The 23,114-nt window shown below is 44.0% G+C and overlaps 1 protein-coding gene across 2 annotated transcripts in view; it reads left to right on the forward strand.

The window, feature by feature from the left end:
• Esyt2 (extended synaptotagmin-like protein 2) overlaps window positions 1–23,114 on the forward strand; it is a 111,791-nt gene that overhangs the window by 30,773 nt on the left and 57,904 nt on the right. For both annotated transcript variants that reach the window (XM_055070271.2, XM_050177583.3), the window contains exons 7-14: window positions 6,542–6,597; window positions 8,024–8,144; window positions 8,716–8,815; window positions 12,732–12,802; window positions 12,911–12,996; window positions 15,473–15,521; window positions 17,850–17,939; window positions 20,220–20,309. In XM_055070271.2, coding sequence (XP_054926246.1) covers window positions 6,542–6,597; window positions 8,024–8,144; window positions 8,716–8,815; window positions 12,732–12,802; window positions 12,911–12,996; window positions 15,473–15,521; window positions 17,850–17,939; window positions 20,220–20,309 — 663 coding nt within the window. The remainder of the gene's footprint in view (window positions 1–6,541; window positions 6,598–8,023; window positions 8,145–8,715; window positions 8,816–12,731; window positions 12,803–12,910; window positions 12,997–15,472; window positions 15,522–17,849; window positions 17,940–20,219; window positions 20,310–23,114) is intronic.

The following is a 23,114-nucleotide window of genomic DNA, read 5'->3' on the forward strand; positions in this document are numbered from 1 at the left end:
CCGAACGGCATCACTTTGAATTGATAAAGACCGTCGGGTGTGACAAAAGCAGTCTTCTCGCGGTCGAGATCGTCCACGGCAATCTGCCAGTAGCCGGAGCGAAGGTCAATAGAAGAGAAATAGCGAGCACCGTGGAGGCAGTCAAGGGCGTCATCAATCCGAGGTAGGGGATACACGTCCTTTTTGGTAACCCTGTTAAGGTGCCGATAATCCACGCAAAAGCGCCATGAGCCATCCTTCTTTTTGACCAGTACTACAGGTGACGCCCATGGACTATATGATGGTTCAATAATGTTCTTGGCAAGCATTTTGCGAACTTCTGCGTGAATAACTTGACGCTCAGCTGGTGACACTCGATACGGGCGGCGATGAATAGGAGGGGCATCGCCGGTATTAATGCGATGTTTGACAGCTGTAGTTTGGGCTAAAGGACGATCGTTAAAGTCAAAAATATCGTGGTAGGAAAACAGAACGCGGTAGAGTTCACGAGCGTGCTCGGAGGGCAAGTCGGGGGCAATCATTTTCCGTAAGTCAGCGATGGTACAATTTGCCGACTGCGATGGTAGAGGAGTATCGGATGAAGTGTCGTCTACTGCAATGGATGCTACTGAGTGATCCTCGAATGAACAAAGCTGGGCCAAAGACATCCCACGTGGCAGCACTTGTGTCGTCAAGCCAAAGTTGACCACTGGCAGGCAGACGCAATTCGCCGTAATAGATAAAACTGTATGGGGTACTGTGATCCCATGTGTAAGGAGGACGTCTTGCATAGGAGCCGCGATGTAGTGACCGTCGGGGACTGGTGGGGATGACACTAGGTCAACGTAGGTCAGTGCCGAAGGTGGCAAGCGAACGAAGTCGGCGGAACTGAGGCGACTGGGGTGTGGTTCAGCAGGATCCAGAACAGGCAGGTCAAGGCGGAGAGTACTGGCGGAACAATCGATGAGAGCAGAATGTGCGGAAAGGAAGTCTAAGCCGAGGATGATGTCGTGGGGACAGTGGGCGATGACTGTGAATAGCACGATTGTTGAGCGATCGGCGAAGGAGACGCGGGCGGTACACATACCAATTACGGGGGCTGTTCCGCCATCGGCGACACGGACAACAGGCGTCGTGGCGGGCGTGATAATTTTCTTGAGCCGGTTACGAAGGTCAGCGCTCATTACGGACAAATGCGCCCCAGTGTCTATGAGAGCAGACACAGAAACACCGTCGACTTGCACGTCAAGAAGGTTCAGATGAGTGGGCAAAGTCAGTAGAGGATTTGGCGGCGTAGGGAGCAATGCAGCGTCACCTCGAGGCGCTGCATCGTCTAGTTTTCCGGCTGGGAGCGGCGTCCGAAGGGAGTCGGCGAATAGGAGCGACGGGGCTGGGGAGAGCGAGATTGTCGTCGTTGGGGCGAAGGCGAACGAGAATAGGGGCGGTTCGTTGCAGGAGAATCAGTGGCGGCATTATCGGAGCGTGCGGCATAGGGACGAGAAGGGCCACCTGAGGGGCGAGAGTAGGCAGTATAAGTAGGCCGGCTCGGGGAACTCCAGCGACTACGACAGTGCCGAGAAATGTGCCCGATTCGATGGCAGTGGAAACAAATAGGCTTGTCGTCAGCAGTGCGCCATTCAGATGGGTTGCGGAAACGTGGTGGGTAAGAAGATGCGGGACGGGGCGAAATCGAAGAAGCCAGGCGGGTATTAGGGCGATGGGCCGAGCAGATGGTGTGAAGACCCATGTTTTCAAACTCCTGGCGGACAACTGCCTGGATCAGTGAGACCGTGACTGCAGATGTGTTGGTGGCACTGGAGTCGAAGGCAGCCGGATAGGCGGCCTCGATCTCACGCCGGACGATCCTGGTAACATCGGCAGTGTTGTTGGGACGAGGAGCGTCGGCACAGGAAGATGTCGCTGGGGTGTTGGGCAGACGGGCAAACTGCTGGTCAATACGTCGGCTTTTGGCGAGTTCCAGGCGGCGGCACTCTCTTATAACAGCATCCACCGTCGCTACGTTGTTGCAAACGAGCAAGTTGAAGGCGTCATCGGCAATGCCTTTGAGGATGTGGGAAACCTTGTCTGACTCAGTCATGTGGGTGTCAACTTTGCGGCACAGAGCCAAGACGTCCTGAATGTACGTGACATAGGGCTCTGTTGACGTCTGCACACGGCCGGAAAGCGCCTTCTGCGCGGCAAGTTGTTGACCGTAGGGGTTGCCGAACAAGTCTCGAAGCTGTGTCTTAAGTGAATCCCAACTGGTGAGCTCATCTTCGTGCGTGCGATACCAAACTCGAGGTGTGCCACCGAGGTAAAAGACTACGTTGGCGAGCATAATAGTAGGGTCCCACCGGTTATTGCGGCTGACGTGTTCATACAGGCTGATCCAGTCATCGACGTCTTCCCCATCTTGGCCCGAGAATACGCCAGGATCACGGGGAGCGGGGAGAGTGATGTAGGTCGTCGAAGTGGCAGCAGGTGTCGGAGCCGGCGGAGTCGGGTTGTCGTCGCCGGGAGCCATGAAGGAAGGCTCGACGTACCGTCCACTGCGAAGCTCCGTGACGAGGTACAGGGAACGTCCACCTCCACCAGATATGTTACGTAGGAAGACGCAGACGAAAAGCTATGTACAAATATATTTACAAGGAAAATACGCTGCGCTTGGCCAAGAGGCAACAGCCCGCGCTAGCTTCTAATCGTCGTCGTCGTCTTCACACTGCTGGCCTTTCGTGATCGCGCATATTGTGCCGTAGCAATATTGCCTTGCTTAGTAACTCAGGATACCAATTGCAATGCATGCTCACTGACCTGGAGAGGCAAAGCAGAAGGGTGGGTCTGAAAATTAATCTGCAGAAAACTAATGTTTAACAGTCTCGGAAGAGAACAGCAATTTACAATAGGTAGCGAGGCACTGGAAGTGGTAAGGGAATACATCTACTTAAGGCAGGTAGTGACGGCAGATACGGATCATGAGACGGAAATAATCAGAAGAATAAGAATGGGCTGGGGTGCGTTTGGCAGGCATTCTCAGATCATGTACAGCAGGTTGCCATTATCCCTCAAGAGAAAAGTATATAATAGCTGTGTCTTACCAGTACTCACCTATGGGGCAGAAACCTGGAGGCTTACGGAAAGGGCTCTACTTAAATTGAGGACGATGCAACAAGCTATGGAAAGAAGAATGATGGGTGTAACGTTAAGGGATAAGAAAAGAACAGATTGGGTGAGGGAACAAATGCGAGTTAATGACATCTTAGTTGAAATCAAGTAAAAGAAATGGGCATGGGCAGGACATGTAATGAGGAGGGAAGATAACCGATGGTCATTAAGGGTTACGGACTGGATTCCAAGGGAAGGGGAGCGTAGCAGGGGGCGGCAGAAAGTTAGTGGGCGGATGAGATTAAGAAGTTTGCAGGGACGACATGGCCACAATTAGTACATGACCCGGGTTGTTGGAGAAGTATGGGAGAGGCCTTTGACCTGCAGTGGGCGTAGCCAGGCTGATGATGATGATGATGATGATGATGATGATGATGACACTTCGAAATTGTGCTGTAACTTTCCCAGCTGGCTTCTTTGTCCACCCATGTTGCCACAGTGCTGTGTTCGGGTTTTGTGTCAATCACGGAGCCACATGTTTCGATCAGCAGCTGCTTTCCTACAATCGCAGGCATTGTTTGCATACAGAAAGTTGCATGCAACAGTGGCTACCAGGTTTTTTTTTATGCTTTATATATTTTTGTTCACCTGATACATGATGACTTTGTTGAATTGGAACTACTGTGCAAAGTTATTTTACTTAATTATGTTATAAATTACGTCATCTTCGACAGAGCTTAGGTTGAAAAATAAAAACAAATGGAATTGATGTTTGTTATTTCAAAATCCACCTTGTAGCCCCTTAATTTTTGACATTGCACAATATTTGCAATAACTGCGGTGTATTATTCCTTAGCAAAATTGTTGTAAAAGGTATTTGGTCTTCAATGGGGCAAGTGATATTGGAAAACTAAAATAATAAAAGGTAATTCAAGGTTTATGATGGAAATGAAATTGAAATTTGATATCTCTACATCCACCCTGTGAGCTCCATGATTTGCAATGTTATGTAGCCTTTGCAGTAACTTGTAAACTGTAAAATGATGGAACAAGTAAAATTGTGAAATTAACGAAAAGAGGGTTTGATATGTCGAGGTTTATTATGAAAGAAAGACTTAGAAGAAGCAGCAGTATTAAGTGATGCCTCTGGCTCTAAACTCAATTACTGTGATAGCGGCAGACTCTTACAGAAAACACCACCTCTTCTTAAGGACAACTTCTTGGCATTGCACGCAATGTCATCTTCATGTTTACCACAGTATAGGTTTAGCAAGGAAACTTTGGCAAGCTTGGGTATGTTCATACTTGTCAAAAGCGGAGTTAACGAATGCAAGGTATGAAGAAATTAAGGTAGGTTCACACACGAGTGCTGACCTTCAACTAGGACAAAAGGAAGAATATGGCGGCCCTTATAGCATTGAAAGCAAAGGGGACAAATGCATCAGCATGCCATCTGCTGCCCTTAGTTGGAAAGAGTTGCAGTTCTTATAAGGGAGCATTCTTTTGTCATTAAATTGGGTCGCTCCTGGAATAAATTTTTAGATTTTTTTCTATGGGACATAACTCATGTTACGCCTCTCCCCTGTTGTAGCCGGCTTGTTCTGCCATGCACACATGGCTTTTTATTTCTGTCAACTCTTCCGTTGTTTATGTAGTTATTTATGTTAGAAAACATTAATCGTGCAAGCACGGACACAAGAGGGAAACGGACAACACAGTCGTTTTTATTGTCCGTTTCCCTCTTCTTGTGTCCGTGTCAGAACACGCAACTTCTCACACGAATCCTTACCAATGAGCTCAGCCTTCTATCGTTCTAAGCTTCATTTTATGTATTTGTATTCTTCACGAACATACTTCTAGTTGAGATTTGACACTTGTGTGTGAATCTGACTGAATTTATCCGTTCTCATCTTGGTTAGTGTTATTTTTGTCAAGCATGACATTACTGCTTATCACGGCCTCCGAAATGTGCGTGCAGATGCCGTCACTCTGAGAATCTGTGTGAGCAAGAAGTGGGAACAGAAGGGCTTGATTTTCCATCAGACAACCACGTGAAGGCAACAGACGGTGATGCCAGGGAATGCAAAGGGAGAACTACATGGGACCTTTAACGCAAGGTCTTGTACAAATTGCCACGCTCAGTCGCTGCACTGTATTGCAGCGATAGTGTAGCCATCTTCTTGATTGAATGTTGCTGTAGGGACGCTGGCTTGATCCATAGGGCTGGTGGTGGGCTAAAGTAACTCTCTATCATGGTCGTGAGCATTGTGCTGTTTTTTTCCCACTATATGGCGAAGGTGATGCTGAGAGAGCAGTTGGCCTGATAGTGACAACAGTATGACTATGGTGTAATTGAGAGAATGGACACAGCAAACCCAGTTTTGAGATCATTTTATTTTACCGGTGCTGCACTAAAATACTAACTGCTCAGCTTAAATTCGTTATGTAAAGGTCTACTGGGAGCCCCTTTTCTCAAATTATGTGTGCTTATTTGTCTTGTTATTTTATTTATTTATTTATTTCTATACTGTCAGTGTCACGTGGGGCATTACAGAGAGGAAAGGATATCAAAGCAAATAGCAGAGGACATATGGTAGAAAGGGTAATTCAATTCAGTTTATTTTTCGGTATACCTCCTTGAAGGAATCGTGGGTAAAAGGCGGAATCAGCCACTTGACGAGACCCATAATCCTCCCACTAGGTAGTGAGTGATGACACAGAAAATAATATAATGATTATGTGATGACATAATAGGAACATGGATTAGATAAAACAAAACAAAAAAGAACAAGGCAACACAGCATTCATGTTAGCACTAACAAAAGTGGAAATAATGTTTTAATGTACACATACGTGACACTGTAACAACATGCAGCACTACAATTTATGCAGTACTGACTAAATTTTGTAACAACGTAATAACACAAGAGTAAACATATCACGAAATACCATTAAAGTTGAAGAAAAATATATTACTGTATGTTTACAAAATAACTTTTTAGGAAATGATGGGTCAGTGTTGCCAGCAATGGAGGGAGGTTCCAGCTGGAAGCTGACCTTGGCACTGAGGAGTTTGAATGAAGATTTGTATGACAGCTTCTGATGGGGACCTCAAATTGGAAGCGATTCACGTTGAGATGTAGTAAGGTCCCAAAAACAGTACTTCTTGGGGTCATAACTGATGCGGCAAATGTTACGAAAAGGAACAAGTCATGCAATCTTTTGTGTTACCTCAAGTCAGGGACTAACTTAAAAGGATGAAACAAGTCGTGCAGTTTTGGATGGCTTCGAGTGTTGATATTAGAAAGGCAGAGTGAGGGTCCAAAGTACAGGAAACATATCTGAGTTTGCATTTGTAACGTTTTGCAACCCTTGCACGTGGTTTGCGATCATTTATCAGTGAGCTCAGATATGGGTTGGGAAAACTTTATATTTTTTCTTGATTTCTCTCTCCGTGCAGGCCATTGATTTCACCCTGACCAACCTGGGACAAGTATTGGAAGTTCCAGGGCTAAAGTGAGTTTGTCAACTTAGCTGTGACTGCTTCACTAATGGCTTGTTCAACCATCATCAGATTGTGTGGATTGCATCAGATTGTGTGGAAAATGCCGACTAAGCTTTTATTCCAGCCACAAGTAGGCTCCATTGAGGCGTACTGTGTACAATTGCACCAGCCAAGGAAACTCCTAAAAATGTGAAGTTCTAATGGAAATGATGGTGTTTAGATTGTGCATCATACATCTTGAGGCAATTACGATTAGACCTTCACTCCAAGTTTGATTATTATGCACAAAATTTAATTTTTATGCACCAAATTTGATTATTACTCACCAAATTTGTTAGCAATAAGAGTTGCTGCGAAACCAGTATGTCATTATGTAGCTGCGTCTCTTTCATTGTTTTAGGTGGCAATGACTTGCACTAGGCAAATTTTCATACTGGTGAGGCAGTCTTCCAAGTAGTGTGCATCAAATAGTCACTATGGTTCCTGAACTTCAAGTATACTTGAGAGTTCAGGTATTGAGTCCATATGTGGGGAGGTAACAAAGCTCACTAAGAAATACAGGATTCCAAGTCTGTTTTTTTAGCTGAACTTATCTAATGACGCCGAAGATGCAGGAGACGTGTCAAAAGTAAGTTTTCAACATGCAGAATTTGTTGCCACCTGAAAGGGTGACAGCTTGGTAGCATTAGAATTCGAACTTGTTCCTTTGAACATTGAATGATTGAGCATAATACGTGGTTAAACGATTTGAACGGCACCGAAAGAGCGAGATAAACTTTATTGTACCAGTGGCTCGTTGCTGAACGATGCATGTTCAGCACCAAGAAGAACAATAAAAAGAGACGACATGCACTGCGCTAATCGTCATAATTGTTATATCCCAACCGACAGATATCGCGACCATTTCTAAGAAAACTGATTTATTCTGGGTAAACTCTTGCTCGCCAACTCAAGATGCTTGACACTAAGAAATGTCTCTTGTGCTTCGGTTCTACGAACACTGCAGCTTCTTCTTTCAGTCATGTTCTGTTGTGTGTCGGTCATCTTCTGTTTCTTGCACGTGAGCCGGCAGTCTGTCAGCACGTGGTGTGGCGACGCGGGCGTTCCAGCCTTGTTTTACGGTGCCGTGCTTGATTCTTGTTTGTAGTGTGGTGGCTTTCTGGGGCACGGGAAGCAACAAGCATCTGTTGAGTATGTTTGACTGCCTGCAGCAATAGCTTATGCCCGGTGCAAGATGATGGCGATTCCCAGTGATCTCCTACTACTCCTGTTGTGATGCAGCTTTTAAGCAGTCTTGCAACTGCCCCATTGTGACTGCCCGAGCAATTTCAAACTGAGTTGTCGAATACAGCCATGAGGATGCTGCAGAGCAACGCTTTTTGTCGATTCACAGCGTTGTAATTCAGACGGCACATGCACTTTCCTCGTGTACCACAGTGACCTCTTGAAGAAGGCTGTCTCCGACCAAGTGGCGGCCATGATGGTGCTGCCAAACAAGTATTCAGTCAAGCTTCAGGAGCACGTCTCAACCCAGACACTGCGGTACTCTCTGCCCTGCGTAAGCTTCTCAAGTGGTTTTGCATTTTGCTCACACACACACACAGGTGTTGTTTAGGCACCTGTGTTTCTAATGCCTATGTATCGCTGCAGAGCTCCCTGTAATTTGCGATTTATGCTGTAACCATGATTCCACGAAAATTTAGCCCTCGTTATGTTACTAGTGGTAGTGTGCACCCTCCATGGTGTTGCAATGGCTCCTGACAACGAGGCCACATTCCCAGCGGCAAAAATGCTTATTCATACATGTTTAGCAGCTTGCTAAAAAAATGCACATTTGAAACATTTTTTAACATTTTAAAGCACCAAGGTGTTTCTTTAAAATGTCAAGATCAATCAATCAATCAATCAATCAATCAATCAATCAATCAATCAATCAATCAATTGATAAATCAGTCAGTTGATCTAATTGAATAGGTCTGACATACCCTCTCTGTCCATGTCTCTGATATTCCTCTGCAGAGCAGTTTTGAGTCCACTTTCTGCATACAGGGTAGGCAGATGCATACCATGTGTGTGCATTTTTTTTTTTTTTTTCACATGACAGAATGTGCCCATTGCTTTCCTTCCAGGGTGTCCTTCGGATTGAAGTCGTGGCAGCAAAGGACTTGGTCAAGGCAGACATTGGTATGCTAGGCCTGGGAAAATCGGATCCTTATGCCATCATCACCGGTGAGTAGATGAGTCTCCACTTTGGCATTTCTCCCAAATGCTGTGAAATGACTAGTATATGCAGGTTGCTTAATAGCATTCAAACTTCTTATTGCACCGCGTTCAAAGGTCAAAGTGCAAGCATTATTTATCTTGCGCGGTTTTCTGAGGTTGATCTCCCAGACGTATTCATGCTGCATACTGCCATTTGTGGCTTAAAATCATGCACTGGATACCCTTACACCAAATCATAATAGCTTCGCACTGTACCCTACACCATTTTCTAAACATTTCCTAAGAAAGATGTGAAATGAATTTGGTGCTAAAAAAAAATAGAAAGCATCGCCTCACAAATCTATTGAACCTGCTGCATGCGAACAGAGTTATTTGCAGTTACCGACTCGCCAATTATGAGATTTCTACATTCTTGATTCTGCCCGAGGCACTGTTTAGGGGAAAGCTTTAGCTTGGGCCACACTCCAATGCCACCTATTCAAATACATGTAAGAGAAAGAAATGGAGCTGGGCAGGCCATGTAATGCGTAGGCTAGATAACCGTTGGACCATTAGGGTTACAGAATGGCTGCCAAGAGAAGGGAAGCACAGTCGAAGATGGCAGAAGACTAGGTGGAGCGATGAAATTAGGAAATTCGCGGGCGCTAGTTGGAATTGGTTGGCGCAGGACAGGGGTGATTGGAGATCGCAGGGAAAGGCCTTCGTCCTGCAGTGGACATAAAATATGATGATGATGATGATAGTGATGATGGTGAAAATGCAGAAACGCTTTTCTGAGAGAATCACTGGGCTGAGTTTAGTGAAATTTGTTGTATTTGAGAGAAAAGGTTATATTATAATGACTGTTGAAAGCATAATTTTGATTTAAAGCCTCAATTTTTTTAAAGGAATCTTGACATATTTGCAAGTTTGAAAAAGTATATAAGCAGGAAGGTCACAAATTCTTAGCCCTGCACCAAGAACAGATATCGCACTTCTGTAGACTACATCCATTAGATCACCCAAAGCAGACAAATTTGATATAATAACTTATACCTCATGAATTTGTTACATTGATCACAAGGATTTTGCAAATGTCCTACTCATATATTAGTGGTATATTCGAGAGCCATGTACAATACACCAAATTTGTCTTCTTTAGGTGTAATATTGGATGCAATTTACAGAATTGTGGTACCATTTTCCATTGCCGTGTTCATCATCATCAGCATCAGCATCGGCCTGTTTTATGTCCACTGCAGGACGAAGGCCTCCCCCTGCGATCTCCGATTACCCATGTCCTGCGCCAACTGATTCCAACTAGCACCCGCGAATTTCCTAATTTCATCGCTCCACCTAGTCTTTTGTCATCCTCGATTGCGTTTTCTTTCTCTTGGTACCCATTCTGTAACCCTAATGGTCCAACGGTTATCTAACTGGCGCATTACATGACCTGCCCAGCTCCATTTTTCCTCTTGATGTCAATTAGAATATCGTCTATACCCGTTTTCTCTCTGATCCAAACCACTCTCTTTCTGTCTCTTAACATTATACCTAGCAATCTTCATTCCATCGCTCTTTGCGCGGTCCTTAACTTGTTCTCAAGCTTCTTTATGAGTCTCCAAGTTTCTGCCCCATATGTCAGCACAAGTAAAATGCACTGATTGTACATCTTCCCTTTCAATGATAATGGTAAGCTTCCAGTCAGGAGCTGGCAATACCTGCCGTATGCGATCCAACCCATTTTTATTCTTCTGTGAATTTCCTTCTCATGATCAGGGTTACCTGTGATTAATTGACCTAGGTAAACACACTCCTTCGCAGATTCTAGAGGCCGACTGGCAATCCTGAACTCTTGTTCCTTTGCCTGGCTATTTATCATTATCCTTGTCTTCTGAATATTAATCTTCAACCCCCTTCTTACACTCTCTCTGTTAAGGTCCTCAAACATTTGTTGTAACTCGTCTGCATTGTTGCTGAATAGAACAATGTCGTCGGCAAATCGAAGGTTGCTGAGACATTCGCCGTCGATCTTTACTCCTAAGCCTCCCAGTTTAATAGCTTGAATACTTCTTCTAAGCATGCAGTGAATAGCAGTGGAGAGATTGTGTCTCCCTGTCTGACCCCTTTCTTTATAGGTATCTTCCTGCTTTTCTTGTGTAGAATTAAGGTAGCTGCGAAATCTCTGTAGATATTTTCCAAGGTATTTACGTAAGCGTTCTGTACTCCTTGATTACGTAGTGCCTCTATGACTGCTGGTATCTCTACTGAGTCAAATGCCTTTTCGTGATCTATGAAAGCCATATAGAGAGGCTTATTGTACTCTGCAGATTTCTCGATAACCTGATTGATGACATGGATGTGATCCATTGTAGAGTATCCCTTCCTGAAGCCAGCCTGTTTCCTTGGTTGACTAAAGTCCAGTGTAGCCCTTATTCTATTGTAGATTGTTTTGGTAAATATTTTATGTAATACTGGGAGTAAGCTAATGGCCCTATAATTTTTCAATTCTTTAATGTCTCCCTATTTGTGGATTAGTATAATGTTGGCATTCTTCCAGTTTTCTGGGACCCTTGCAGTCGAAAGACACTTCGTATAAAGAGCCGCCAGTTTTTCAAGCATTATGTCTCCTCCATTCTTGATTAAATCGACTGTTATTCCATCTTCTCCTGCTGCTCCTCCTCGTTTCATGTCTTACAAGGTCCTTCTGACTTCATCACTAGTTATAGGAGGAATTCCTGTATTCTGTTCATTACTGTTTCTAATGGAGGTATCCTGACTCCTCTGGGTACTGTACAGGTCAGTATAGAATTCTTCCGCTGCTTTTACTATATCTTCGAGATTGCTGATGATATTACCGGGCTTATCTTTCAGTGCATACATCTTGGTTTGTCCTATTCCAAGTTTCTTTCTCACCGATTTCAGGCTGCATTCATTTTTTACGTCTTTCTCATGTTATAGTTTCAAATATCCCTTATTTTCGCCTTGTTGAATATTGGATGCAATTTACAGAATTGTGGTGCCATTTTCCATTGCTGTGTTACAGAGTTCTAAACGTTATAGCTTTGTCTTCTGAAAATTTGCAATTTTTAACTATATTTATAAAAAAATTAGCAGCCTAAGTCAAATATTCGCTACCAGCTGTCACTAGGTTATAACTTTCTTTTTTTAAATGCAACGAACCTTATCAAATTTGGGGCAGCAGTTGTCGAGAAAAACGATTTCTCCTTTCCCATGTATTTAGATAGGAACCCCCGAGCTAGAACTTCCTCAGGTCGGCACACATAAAGAAAGCTGGCCATGAGGTTACGTGTTTATACATGCATAAATCTAATATGGTAGTGTTGTACCATTACTGAGCTGTGGTGCTGAAATTTACAAGATAGCAAAAAAAACTTGAAAAGGACCGTGCAATGAGTGATAGAAATAAAAATTGTAGACATAATATTAAAAGACTGGAAGAGGGCAGTTTGTATTGGAGAGCAAACAGATGTAGCTCTGGTTGATATTATGAGGTAGAAGAGGAGATGCCCATGTTATGAATAGAGCAGATAACTAGTGGCCTATGTTAGAGTTATGAAATGGTTGCCAAAGGAAGAGAAAGACAGTTGAGGACGGCAGCGGATTAAATGGTGCAATGAAATTAGTAAACTTCACCCAGGTCACTGGGTGAAACATTTGCTTGGCAGTGAATGAGCATGATACAAGTGATGAAAAATAGTCGAGGGAAAAAATGGCAGGTACTTCATCAAGCTGAAAGAAAATATGCTAGGCGTTATTGAGTAATACTGCAGGCCACCTTTTGTGTGTACAGCAACATTATATGGCTCACATGTTCATGAGAGCATTGCTTAGGGACTAGGCAGGTTTGTCTGCCATGTTCAAGGTGTTAATGGGCCTGCTGCAAAGCTGGTGCATTTGTTGTGAGCCTGTTTCGTTCCAGTTGGTGCCCACGAGTTCCGGACTCAGGTCATCCCCAACACCGTGAACCCCAAGTGGAACTACTACTGCGAGGCAAGTCGCCCTCACAGCAGGCTTGGCTTGACTCGGTTCAGCTGTGTTCCGGCACCAGCGTGAAGCGTGTTGGCCTCTGATTGGTCTGAAATGATTTGCCGCTTTCAGGTTGTCATCTACCAAATTCCTGGTGCTACCTTGGACATTGAGGTGATGGATGAGGACCAGAGTAGCAAAGACGACTTCTTGGGCAGGTGTGTGAGTAATAAGGCATACATCTTTTAACTATGCCCTTTGGGGTGTAGGTTTGCTGTGAAACCTTCTTGAGTGTTTGAAATTTTGACTTGCTGCGGAACAACCCCATTGCACACCTTGCACCTATAAAGGGCCCCACACCAGGCCCCATGGCAAATTTTGGTTGTACACTGGAAGTTATGTGCCCTCTGGGGAACGATATATCGTAAGAATTGTTCAAATTGTTTCATTAAAGGAGCATCAACAGAAAAATTTTGACTTGAAATAACTGGCAGATTACTTTGCTGCAAGCTCATAGATATCCCCTGTAAAGTATCAATATCAAATGCAGCTTAGTTTTAATTTAGTTTTGAAGTTCGTGTGATCGGCGAATCAGAAAGTGCAGCATCTGTTGATGTAGTCGTCAGCATAGATCCTATTTGTGAAAAGTGTTACGTTACGAGTTTCTGTGATTGATTTTGGTGATGTGCAGTGGAATTGGCAGGTCTCACTGTTTGGAAGACGCTTCAGCACTGTTGCCGTCGAGTGACTTGCACTGACCGCACACGAAGCGTACATGCATATTTCTCACTGTTTATGAATTAACAGGTTACTGCTGTCATGCCCAGCAGTAGCAAAGCTGGTGGAGACATCTTGTGATGATTTGCTCAACTACAATGCATTCAGATTAATTTTTTTTTACTTTTATTTTTGTAGCGTGAGTGTTATTGTTGAAGAGAATTATCATAAAAGTATGGCACCTTAACGATTGTGTTGCTACCAATGCCAGCAGTTTGGTAGAATAATGCAAGTTGCAGTAGTATTAGTTTTGTGTGCTCTCTGGTTAGATACTGCATCACCAGATGTCGCTACCATTGTTGTTTCTGCTGTACAGCTCTCCGCTTACCCAGCAAACCATAAATGGCAAGAAGTTTACAGACGTGCTAAAACATGGTTAAAACTCTGTAATGCCGGGATCATTGAGCATAGTAAACTTTCGTGCAACGAAGCATTAGGATGGTGTAGCAATGCACAGGTTTTCCACCAAACTAACAGACGAAACAGGAGCACAAATGGCATGGTAGACGGTGTGCTAACATACGTCACAGGTCTGTGCGCTCATGTGATCATTGCTGTTTTCAAGCCTGCCTCTACGTCACAGGGCATTATGTGCTCTTCAAAATCGAAACTGTGACTGGTCGTGAGATATGAGCATATATAACTAAACAGTCATCACACACTGGAGCAAATGAGTTTCTTTAGCCTGATTGCTGGTTGAATAGCTACTGATTGAGCGAATAAAACACAGCCCCAAAAGTTTGGTGTCAGTACTCCTTTAATAGCAGAAATAGAGATATTTGAAGTGTCAAAGTTTGGCCTTTCATAAAGGATAATAATAAATGCAGGTGTTACAAAACTAATGAGCGCTGCTCTCTTTCTGTGGGCAAGTGGTCACGATATATCATAATATAATAATAATGGTGTTATATGAACATGGTACCCTACAGTGTGCATCGTTTTCACTTAACACTCTCGAAAATCGGCACATATAAAAACATAATGCAGTCAGGACCTGAAGGCATTGAGTGAATGAAAGATTTTTGCTCTCTTAGTAGCCGCATTTAGGTGAATATGGAAATGGCACATTATACCGCATCTACCACACGCCACATGCATGTAAATGGTGGTAACATGCTAGGGAGATAATTAATGCAGCACTGTTGTTGCTCTGCATCATGAACGATAGCTGTGACATTGAGGGGATGTTTACCCAACTGTGTTACATTTGAAGGGTGGCTGATTTGTCTAGTTCACATTCCATAAATTTTCATGCAAGACCGTGTGCAGTATCGGGAATCAGTAAAACAGGACGATAACAGACAAGGACAATAGACCCGACAGGACACCTCACCTCACTCCCCCTCCTCATAATTGGCACAGAAACACTCCCAATGCATAATGTATGTCAGAAAGGGCTTGTTATATAAGAAAAAGCATAACACCTCCTGGGTGCGCTGCATTTGATTTGAAATTTCAGCTGTTCTTGCGGGCGTGCAGTGGTGCAATAGTTCGTAAAAACAATCGTTAGCACGCATTGTATGCACTGCACTTGTCTGTTCAAGATAACTAAGCCTGGTGAGGGGCCCTTTTACATCTGCGAGTTATTGCTTTGCTGAAGTGCTGGGTGATTTTGCAACTCTCAGACAGGCATTGCAAGCATCAATTTAATTTTTATATTTCTTTATACTTACTCACCTTCTCAAACACAGGAAAATGCACATGAGTTTTGTAATGCCGATTATATTTGAGTGATACTGTGAGCACTTAGTGAACCTTTCAGTATAAAGTATTGTCAAGTATTGATGAAAACTCAGTAAAATGCTCTTTACTTTTTGTTGAAATTTTGTTCATTCTAATGCAATTGACGAAATCATGGGAAGGTGTTCTGCTTCACTTGAATTTTTGATAATGGGTAATAAATTCCTTCTGTTCCAGGGTGTCTGTTGCTGTTAGTGATATTGAGAGCCAGGGCCAAGGAGACATGGTAAGTGTTTAATGATTGCTTATTTTGCATGTGTGTGCACCTTGTGATGTAACACGACACGTCGTACAATTGTAACAAGAAACAGTAGACTGCTAACACGTAGTAAAGAAACTAGCATGGCAAGAATTTTGGCCAATTGGTGTTCGCTCATCTTGTAAGGCACTGAGTGCTCCAGATAAACCACTGAAAACGAAAGGACAGACCAGACAAAAGTGACAGACCGCAAAATACCAACTGTTTACTGTCATTGAAAACGTTGCTTTTTATGTGCTGCGTTCGAAACAAGATGTGTTCTTGGATTTATCAGTGGTTTGTTGGGAAACTAAAGCTTTTTTTTTTTTTTTACATATAAAGCTGATGTGGTAGCTCATTTGCCATCTATTGAACAGACTGGTCAGAAGTAACAGGTCATAGGATGGTTAGGCACTAAGGTCCAGACGATTAGGGGCGTAGGCCTTTGTTGTAAAATTTTCTGTGCAGCATTTGTGGAGGTAAATCAAGAGCAGTTGCACAGGTTACGAAGCTTTAGAGCCGTTTCTGGCGTGCTGCTTTGTGATGGAAATGTCAATCGTCTAGAGCAGACATTTCTGGCTACAGCACAGACTGCTTAAAGCCTAAGCTGCTGGTGCTACAAATATTCTACAATCACGAATTTCCCTACGTCAAAAGACACATGGGACGTGGGTCATCGCCCGAGCCCATTTGACATGCAATGTTACTAGTGCTGCATTGTAACCAAAACAAAACAACAATTTTCAAAGCTCACACGCATCTAGACAAAGCAGCCGCGCATGTCCGACAGTCGAAGCATGCGATCAGGATGTTTGCGTCCTTTTAAATTTGCAAACTTTAAACGCTTAAAACTAAAGGGGTGTGCGAATAGCAAAATTTTCAAATCGCATTTAATTGCATATATTCGAGAAAAATGAACACCAGGTATTGAATCAAGTATGCAATGTTTTTGTACTTCTGAGGCAACATCAAATACGAAGCTTCTGCGGAGACCGTTTAATAAAAGAAGTCGGGCTTACAAACACTGACACCCGTATGCAATACCATTCTCAATGGGGCGTCCACATAACCAAGGAGCTTGTAAATGATGAACTGCTTTTGAGTTATCTGGGGCAGCATGGCAATGACACTAATGAAACAAGGGAACAGCATGCTGCCAGACGCACGTACAGTGTTGTGATCGCCAAAGGAGAGAAGTGATGCTGTTGCGCCGTACATTCTTTCTGGGGGATGTAAACATGGTGAGTCTGGCCAAGTAATAAATTAAAACAAATTCGTACGTAGGCTTTCTAAAAGGGAGCCGTTTTTATTGAATGAGTAGAAATTGTTGAGCAGATGCTACCGGCCTCGTGCATTCTTTAAGGAACTGCTGCCACTGTGCGTCAACTGCATTTACCCTGCCAGTTATCCTGTGCGAGGACCATGTTTCTGTCTCTCGCGAGACTCCCAACGAGTGTTTCTATCTGTTATACGCTGATCATATTCAACAACCTTGAACAGTAAATTCTCCAACTGAATACGAATTTGTATTCGAAATTTCGCGTGTTTGCGCACCCAGGTTTAACACCCAAGGACCGGCCTCTACAGGCAGTCTTCACATGAAGCAGGCTCAATAACAGAAAGAAAGAATGTAAAAAAAAAAAAGAAGGAAAGTACTTACTTTCCGCACACAAACTGAAAAGCCAAAGAGCGACAACGTGCACGCATTCGGCATGTAATTTGGCACAGAGCGTGCACCGCCGACAAGTGGTCGGATCAGTGCACAATTTCCAAAATCGTATGATACGTGCAGCCACACGCCACCCAATCTCGGTGGCCTTGAGCAGAGGCGCAAAGGCTTCTCTGTTGCCTAGGTAACCCCCTGCGTGTCTGCAACTCCCACTAGGCTTCCACAGAGCACCTCATCACCGCTTGTAATGACTTATACAGTACGTACAGTGTGCAGCCACCGCAGAAAATGCACTGTTTTCTTTCCTTCTTTCCTTTCTTGCCCTGCTCCTTATTCATTCACTCTGCAGGACGTCCGCCCCCACGCCACATTGCATTGGCGCATCACGTCGAGAAGTGTGCCCCCTGCCTCGTTTGTCTCTGCTATTTTCCAGCAGTCGCATTACTACCAGTATCTCAGCTCGCGCGGCTGCCCGTAGGTGGTATGCGTATTATGGGAGTTCGAAAAGAACTCCAGACCCTGCACCGCAAGCGGTTACGTTATAAGTGATCTGAGTTGAACTTGCCGGCAAACAAGTAACTCTTTTGTTGTTACCAGTGCCACCCTGCAGTTGTGCGCGACTGTACTCTGGTTGTTGACGAGCGCAGTGGCTGACCCTGGATGACACGAAGTCGGGCAAGATCCGCCTGCGGACCTCCTGGCTCAGTCTGTCCACAAACACGGACGACCTGGCTCTGGTTAGCTCTCCCTCTTTCGCTCTGGTCGCCCTACCGAGTGATGCCTTGTGGAGTGGCCATCTGCAATTTTCTGATGATACTTCACATGTGTTAGTTTATTTGTTGCCGATTTGACTTATGCAATTATTTTTGTGCAGTGATTGCTGGGCCAGTAGCAGCAGCCATTGCAGGCCCACTAATTAAATATGGTTAATGGTACCATTGTATGCAGCAGGACATGCGTGTATACAACAAATATTGTACGCTTTATTTTGCCAACATGTTCGCACAGAAGAGTACTTAGCAGAAGCAATTGCGGTATCTATGAAGCAGTATCCAGAAAAATATAGATAAACATTGATTGATATGGCTCATTGAGATTACGGAGTGCTAACAATTTTGTAAGCTGGTGCGCAAAATTAATGTAGGATTTATAAAAAAACACGGTCTTTACTTTGAGTGGCATGGTATTCCAAAATTACGCACGAAAAGACCATGCAAGTCTGTCACCATAAATAATGGTCGAACCTCGATGTAATAAAGTTGTGCTTGCAGCAAAAAACTTCATTAAATTGTGAATTCAGTTAATCTGAGGTTTTAGTTTCAGTGTTACAAACAACTTCATAAATTCCTGGAGTAGCCTGGTGGATAGTATTTTGTTAGTAAGCACTCATAAGTTAATCACAAGAAGGTCAGAGCCATAACAGCGTGGTTATGAGCGCCAGCACATGCGGTGCAGATTGCGCCGAGACCAATGCATCGAGGTGGCTCACGGCGTCCGAGATTTGCACGTGTTGCGTCGTGCGGTGCCGTAAATTTTGGATGCCATGGCCATCTGTGCTTTGTGCCTGCAGCCGGTGCCCACAAATTAAAAACAAAAGGGTAAAAAGATACAGATACTCGTGCTGAGCAAAAAAAAAAAGAAGAAGAAAAGCCACGGTTTTGCCAGAAAGGCGTAGCATTGATGGCAATAGCAAAGAAACAACTACACAAAGTAACGTTTGTAGTTTTATCCTGGTCACACGCGCTCTCAGGCAAACATTAACAGATCTTGCTCGATGACCACGGAGTCGCTGTCACAGTATGAGCGGACACTTCGCATCGTGTCTTGGAAATTTCAGATTACTTGACCGCCAACCCTAGACTTGAGGGGACCCAATGCACATCAAAGCACCATACGTCTCGGCTCGGCCTTTGCACTTGCCGTGGCGAGATTACTTCCAGGATAAGGCACATGGCCCGTGCATAGATGCGCGTGCAACCCCCCCCCTCCCCCCATCCCATCTTCCCTAGCGTGGGCTTGATCACGTTGCCACGCTCCCTGCCCATCCCCCTTGTGCAGAAGGCATCGTCAGCTCTTGTGTTTCCCAGAGCGCTGCAAGCCACAGTGCACCCTGCGGCCTTTGCAAGTTCCTTACCAACGCGACAAATGGCGCAGCGGTGTTTCTTGCCTACCGCGTCCCTGCGTGCATGCTCTAGTGACATTTTTGCTGCTCAAACTTTTTACGCGGAAGGACACTTGAAGTAACATTCGCCTTGGCCAACATTTTTATAGTTTTTGCTAGCCGTACAGGCTCCTGAGTACATGCTTGAAATGGCCGAAAAATTTGTTAAATCGAAACCGTGTCACGAAATTACTTCGCTAAATCGCAAAAAAGAATACACGGTTTTTAATGCAACTTAGATTGCAAAATGCAAATAGTTCATTACATCACGAATTTTGCTAAATTGAGGTTCATTATATTGAGGTATAGCTGTATTTCTGGTAAGTGATCAATTAAAATTTTCTAAAATGTATATCACTTCCAGGCCTATTGTTGTGAGTTGGCATAATAAAGAAATTTTTGAAGTGAGGGATTTTTTTTTTCATGTGATATTATATGGCAAAGACATGCTGATGAACATCGTCACTTGTTTAAAAAACTGTCTGCTATGCTGTCCTTGTACTCTGACGTTGCATTACAGCGTATTTGACTTGAAAGCTACAAACTGGCTCTCAGTGTCTCATTATATACATTTGTGACATTTCGTTTAAAGATAAATCAAGTGCATGATAGCTATTTTGCACAACAATTCAGTCACTAAGATTTAACAGAATTATGCTTATTACTGTACTCGTTTGTTAGTTTTGCCTCATGGCCATTTGTGGAGCCGGTTGGTCCTGCCTAGTTGTGAAGGCTTGCCGAGTATGTACAAGTATCGTACGAGTGTCGTACGAGTATAACGTGCAGTTGTCAAGCTTTGTGTAGTGGCACACGAAGCAGGCCTTGAAGCTTTTGTTTCTTTTATTCTTCTTTACAGCAATTGGAAGAAGTCAGGGCCATCTCCACCAAGACAGTGCTGTCGTCAGCTGTGCTCATTGTATTCCTTGACTCCGCAAAGCACCTTCCGGTCAGTACAGCTTCTGACTCTCCACATCACTTGTAGTACCACTGGAAACTGAACCTGGCAATGTTCAACAAGTGAACAAAATGGAGCTGGACGCGTCATGTAATGCGTAGGATAGATAACCAGTGGACCATCAGAGTTACAGAATGGGTGCCAAGAGAAGGGAAGCGCAGTCGGGCACGGCAGAAAACTGGGTGGGGTGAAAACATTAGGAAACTCGTAGGCACAACTTGGAATCGGTTGACGCAGGACAGGGGTAATTGGAGATCGCAGGGAGAGGCCTTCACCCTACAGTGAACATAAAAATAGGCTGCTGATGATGATGGTGATGATGATGATCGCTATTGTGCTATGCTGTGCGTAAATCTGAGCATTGGCTCAAGGCGATGTTGCTCCTTGTGGAGTGAGTCTGACGTTGAGCTGATGTTAAAAAGACCTTTGCACACTGTAGAGCTTAGTGTGTGCATATTCCATAGTGATCCACACTTTGTGGCCCAGTTTTTTTTTGTTCAGCCGTGACCACTTCCCGAAACAGGCCTTGATTGATCATATAAATAGAATATTCTAACCTGATGTGTAAATCTTAGTTGTTACTGGTTTAGGAAACCTTGTACAATGACTTAATTGAAATAAGGTTGAATCGCATCAGTGTTTCAGGATTTTACTTCTGCTAATCCTTTATGGTGTCTTATGGCGACACATAGCACTACACGCTTGAATGCTTTGTTCTTTACTGGACAGTGCCTGAAGAATGTCCTCGTCCACGAGTCTGTCAGAAATTTGTAGGGTGTTTGAAAAGCAATATTTTCAAATCAAATACACATGTTCAAGAAAAACAACCTTTGAATATCAAACCGAATATTGAATATTCCCACTTTCTAAGTAAAAGTTAAATGAATAGTTTCATGGAGTTGGTTCAGTAACAAAAGGCTTGTTTGCACTACTTGATATTGTAATGCCGCGAACAATTGAATTGCATGTCAGGTCGACTGAGAAGCTTGTGAACAACACACAGAGCAAACTATGATCACTTCTGGTGCATGATGACATTGAAAGTAATAAAATAAAGGAACATCACGTCCCAGATGCTTGCAATAGAGTTCAGTGCTCGTAGAAAAAGAGAAAGGCAGTACTACAGCACAGCTCATCGTTTTGAAGGAATCCAAACATGGTGAGGTTAGCTGCTCTTTCTAAATCAAGATTGCCTAAGACGAGATGTGCTTATTCAAGGGCTTTTGTGTACAAGCAACCGTCTCCATGTGTTTGTTCAGGAACTCGGTTACCTATGCAACAACTGTGATGTTGCTAAACCAGAATCGTTCTTTCTTTCTTCTGCTCACATTGTAAAGATGGGTTTCTAGCTCAGTCAGTAGAGCATGAGATTCTTTATCTCAGGGTCAGGAGCTCGAGCCCCAAGTTGTGTGCCGGTTATGTAGAAATGGGTTTGTACAAGGCTCACCCTACGAGCAACGGTCAGGAAAGGGCACGATACCACTCACTCTGCAGTGCATAAAGGTGCTACGGCAGGGTTTTTCGACTCTCCGATACAGTGCAGGAAAGGCTCCAGGGTCAGATCGGCAACAAGCATGGGTTTATTCACCCAAGATATAGCACAATGCAGCAGTCATGGTGCTTACAGGCAAAGGCTCACCACAAGGCTGATCGAGTACACATGCCCACTGTGCTATGGCTAACCGGGTAGCTGTCCACCAAGCACAAGAACGAGAAGTCGCGGAGGCAAAGGTCCCACGTAACCACCTCTTTGTGGGCCTGTGAACATCTGCCACGGCAATGAAGCACTTAGCAGAAGAGAGCTTCAGTGGAAAGGGTGCCCGGGGGCCACCAATTTGGAGGTCAATCAAGGCACGTCCCGATGACGTTTGCTCATGCGGTGACTCGATGCTGGGAGGGAGAAGCACAATTTCTGCAGGAAATTAGCTCCGATGTGCTAGCTGTGCCCGCCATGTTGCTGTTATGGCAGCAGTTCCTAGAGATCGAGCTAAGCACAACGTCCCAGTTGGGGGACGAGGTGCAGAAACACGCCTCGATTCCCACAACGTAAAGCAAATTCAGTACAAGATTGCCTTGGCAGATGCAGCTGAATGCCGAGGGAATGCCTGACTTGGTCGTGCTACCCTAATTGCCCAGACGAGTCTCCGTTTGCATTTCTTTCGCACTGTAGACTGCAAGAAGTGTTGTTGTCCCCTATAATATTCGAACTGAATGAATATTTGACACCTTTGAATAGAGAATTTTCGAATTAAGCATGAATCAAATAGCGTAGGCTATTCGATTCATATTCGAAATTTCGAATATTTGCACACCCCTAGAAATTTGCACAAACAGCCACGAAGCTGCAGGAATTTGTTACGGTAAAAGTTCCCTCCATTCTTTCCTCCAGCTTGTGCTTACCTCAGCACTGATCTTCTCACCCTGGTATGCTCTTCCTCTAGCTTCCTAATGGCCATTTCATTAATTACTTTATATATACTATGTACTTTTCTTCAACATGGCAACTATGCTATACGCTTGGAAGCAATGGTCTCACATGCTGTGTCTCTTTGACACCGCCATGTACCGTAATGTTTCTTCTTTTTTTTTTAATCAGGGGTAGAAAGCTGACACTAAATCAGTTGAGCCTTTTTTTCAAAACTCCTTATTTTTGTTCGTTTTATAGAAAAGTTTGATTATTTGTAGAGTAAAGCAAGGCCATTGAACTTCACACTGAAACCTTGGTGCAGACATATCGCTTTAACTTGACAGATTTCCGACTGGTTTCCCATTCTTGGGAACATTTGTCAGAGGAAT

This window comes from Dermacentor andersoni, chromosome 5 (genome assembly GCF_023375885.2).
Source record: "Dermacentor andersoni chromosome 5, qqDerAnde1_hic_scaffold, whole genome shotgun sequence".
In the NCBI taxonomy this organism is placed as follows: domain Eukaryota; kingdom Metazoa; phylum Arthropoda; class Arachnida; order Ixodida; family Ixodidae; genus Dermacentor; species Dermacentor andersoni.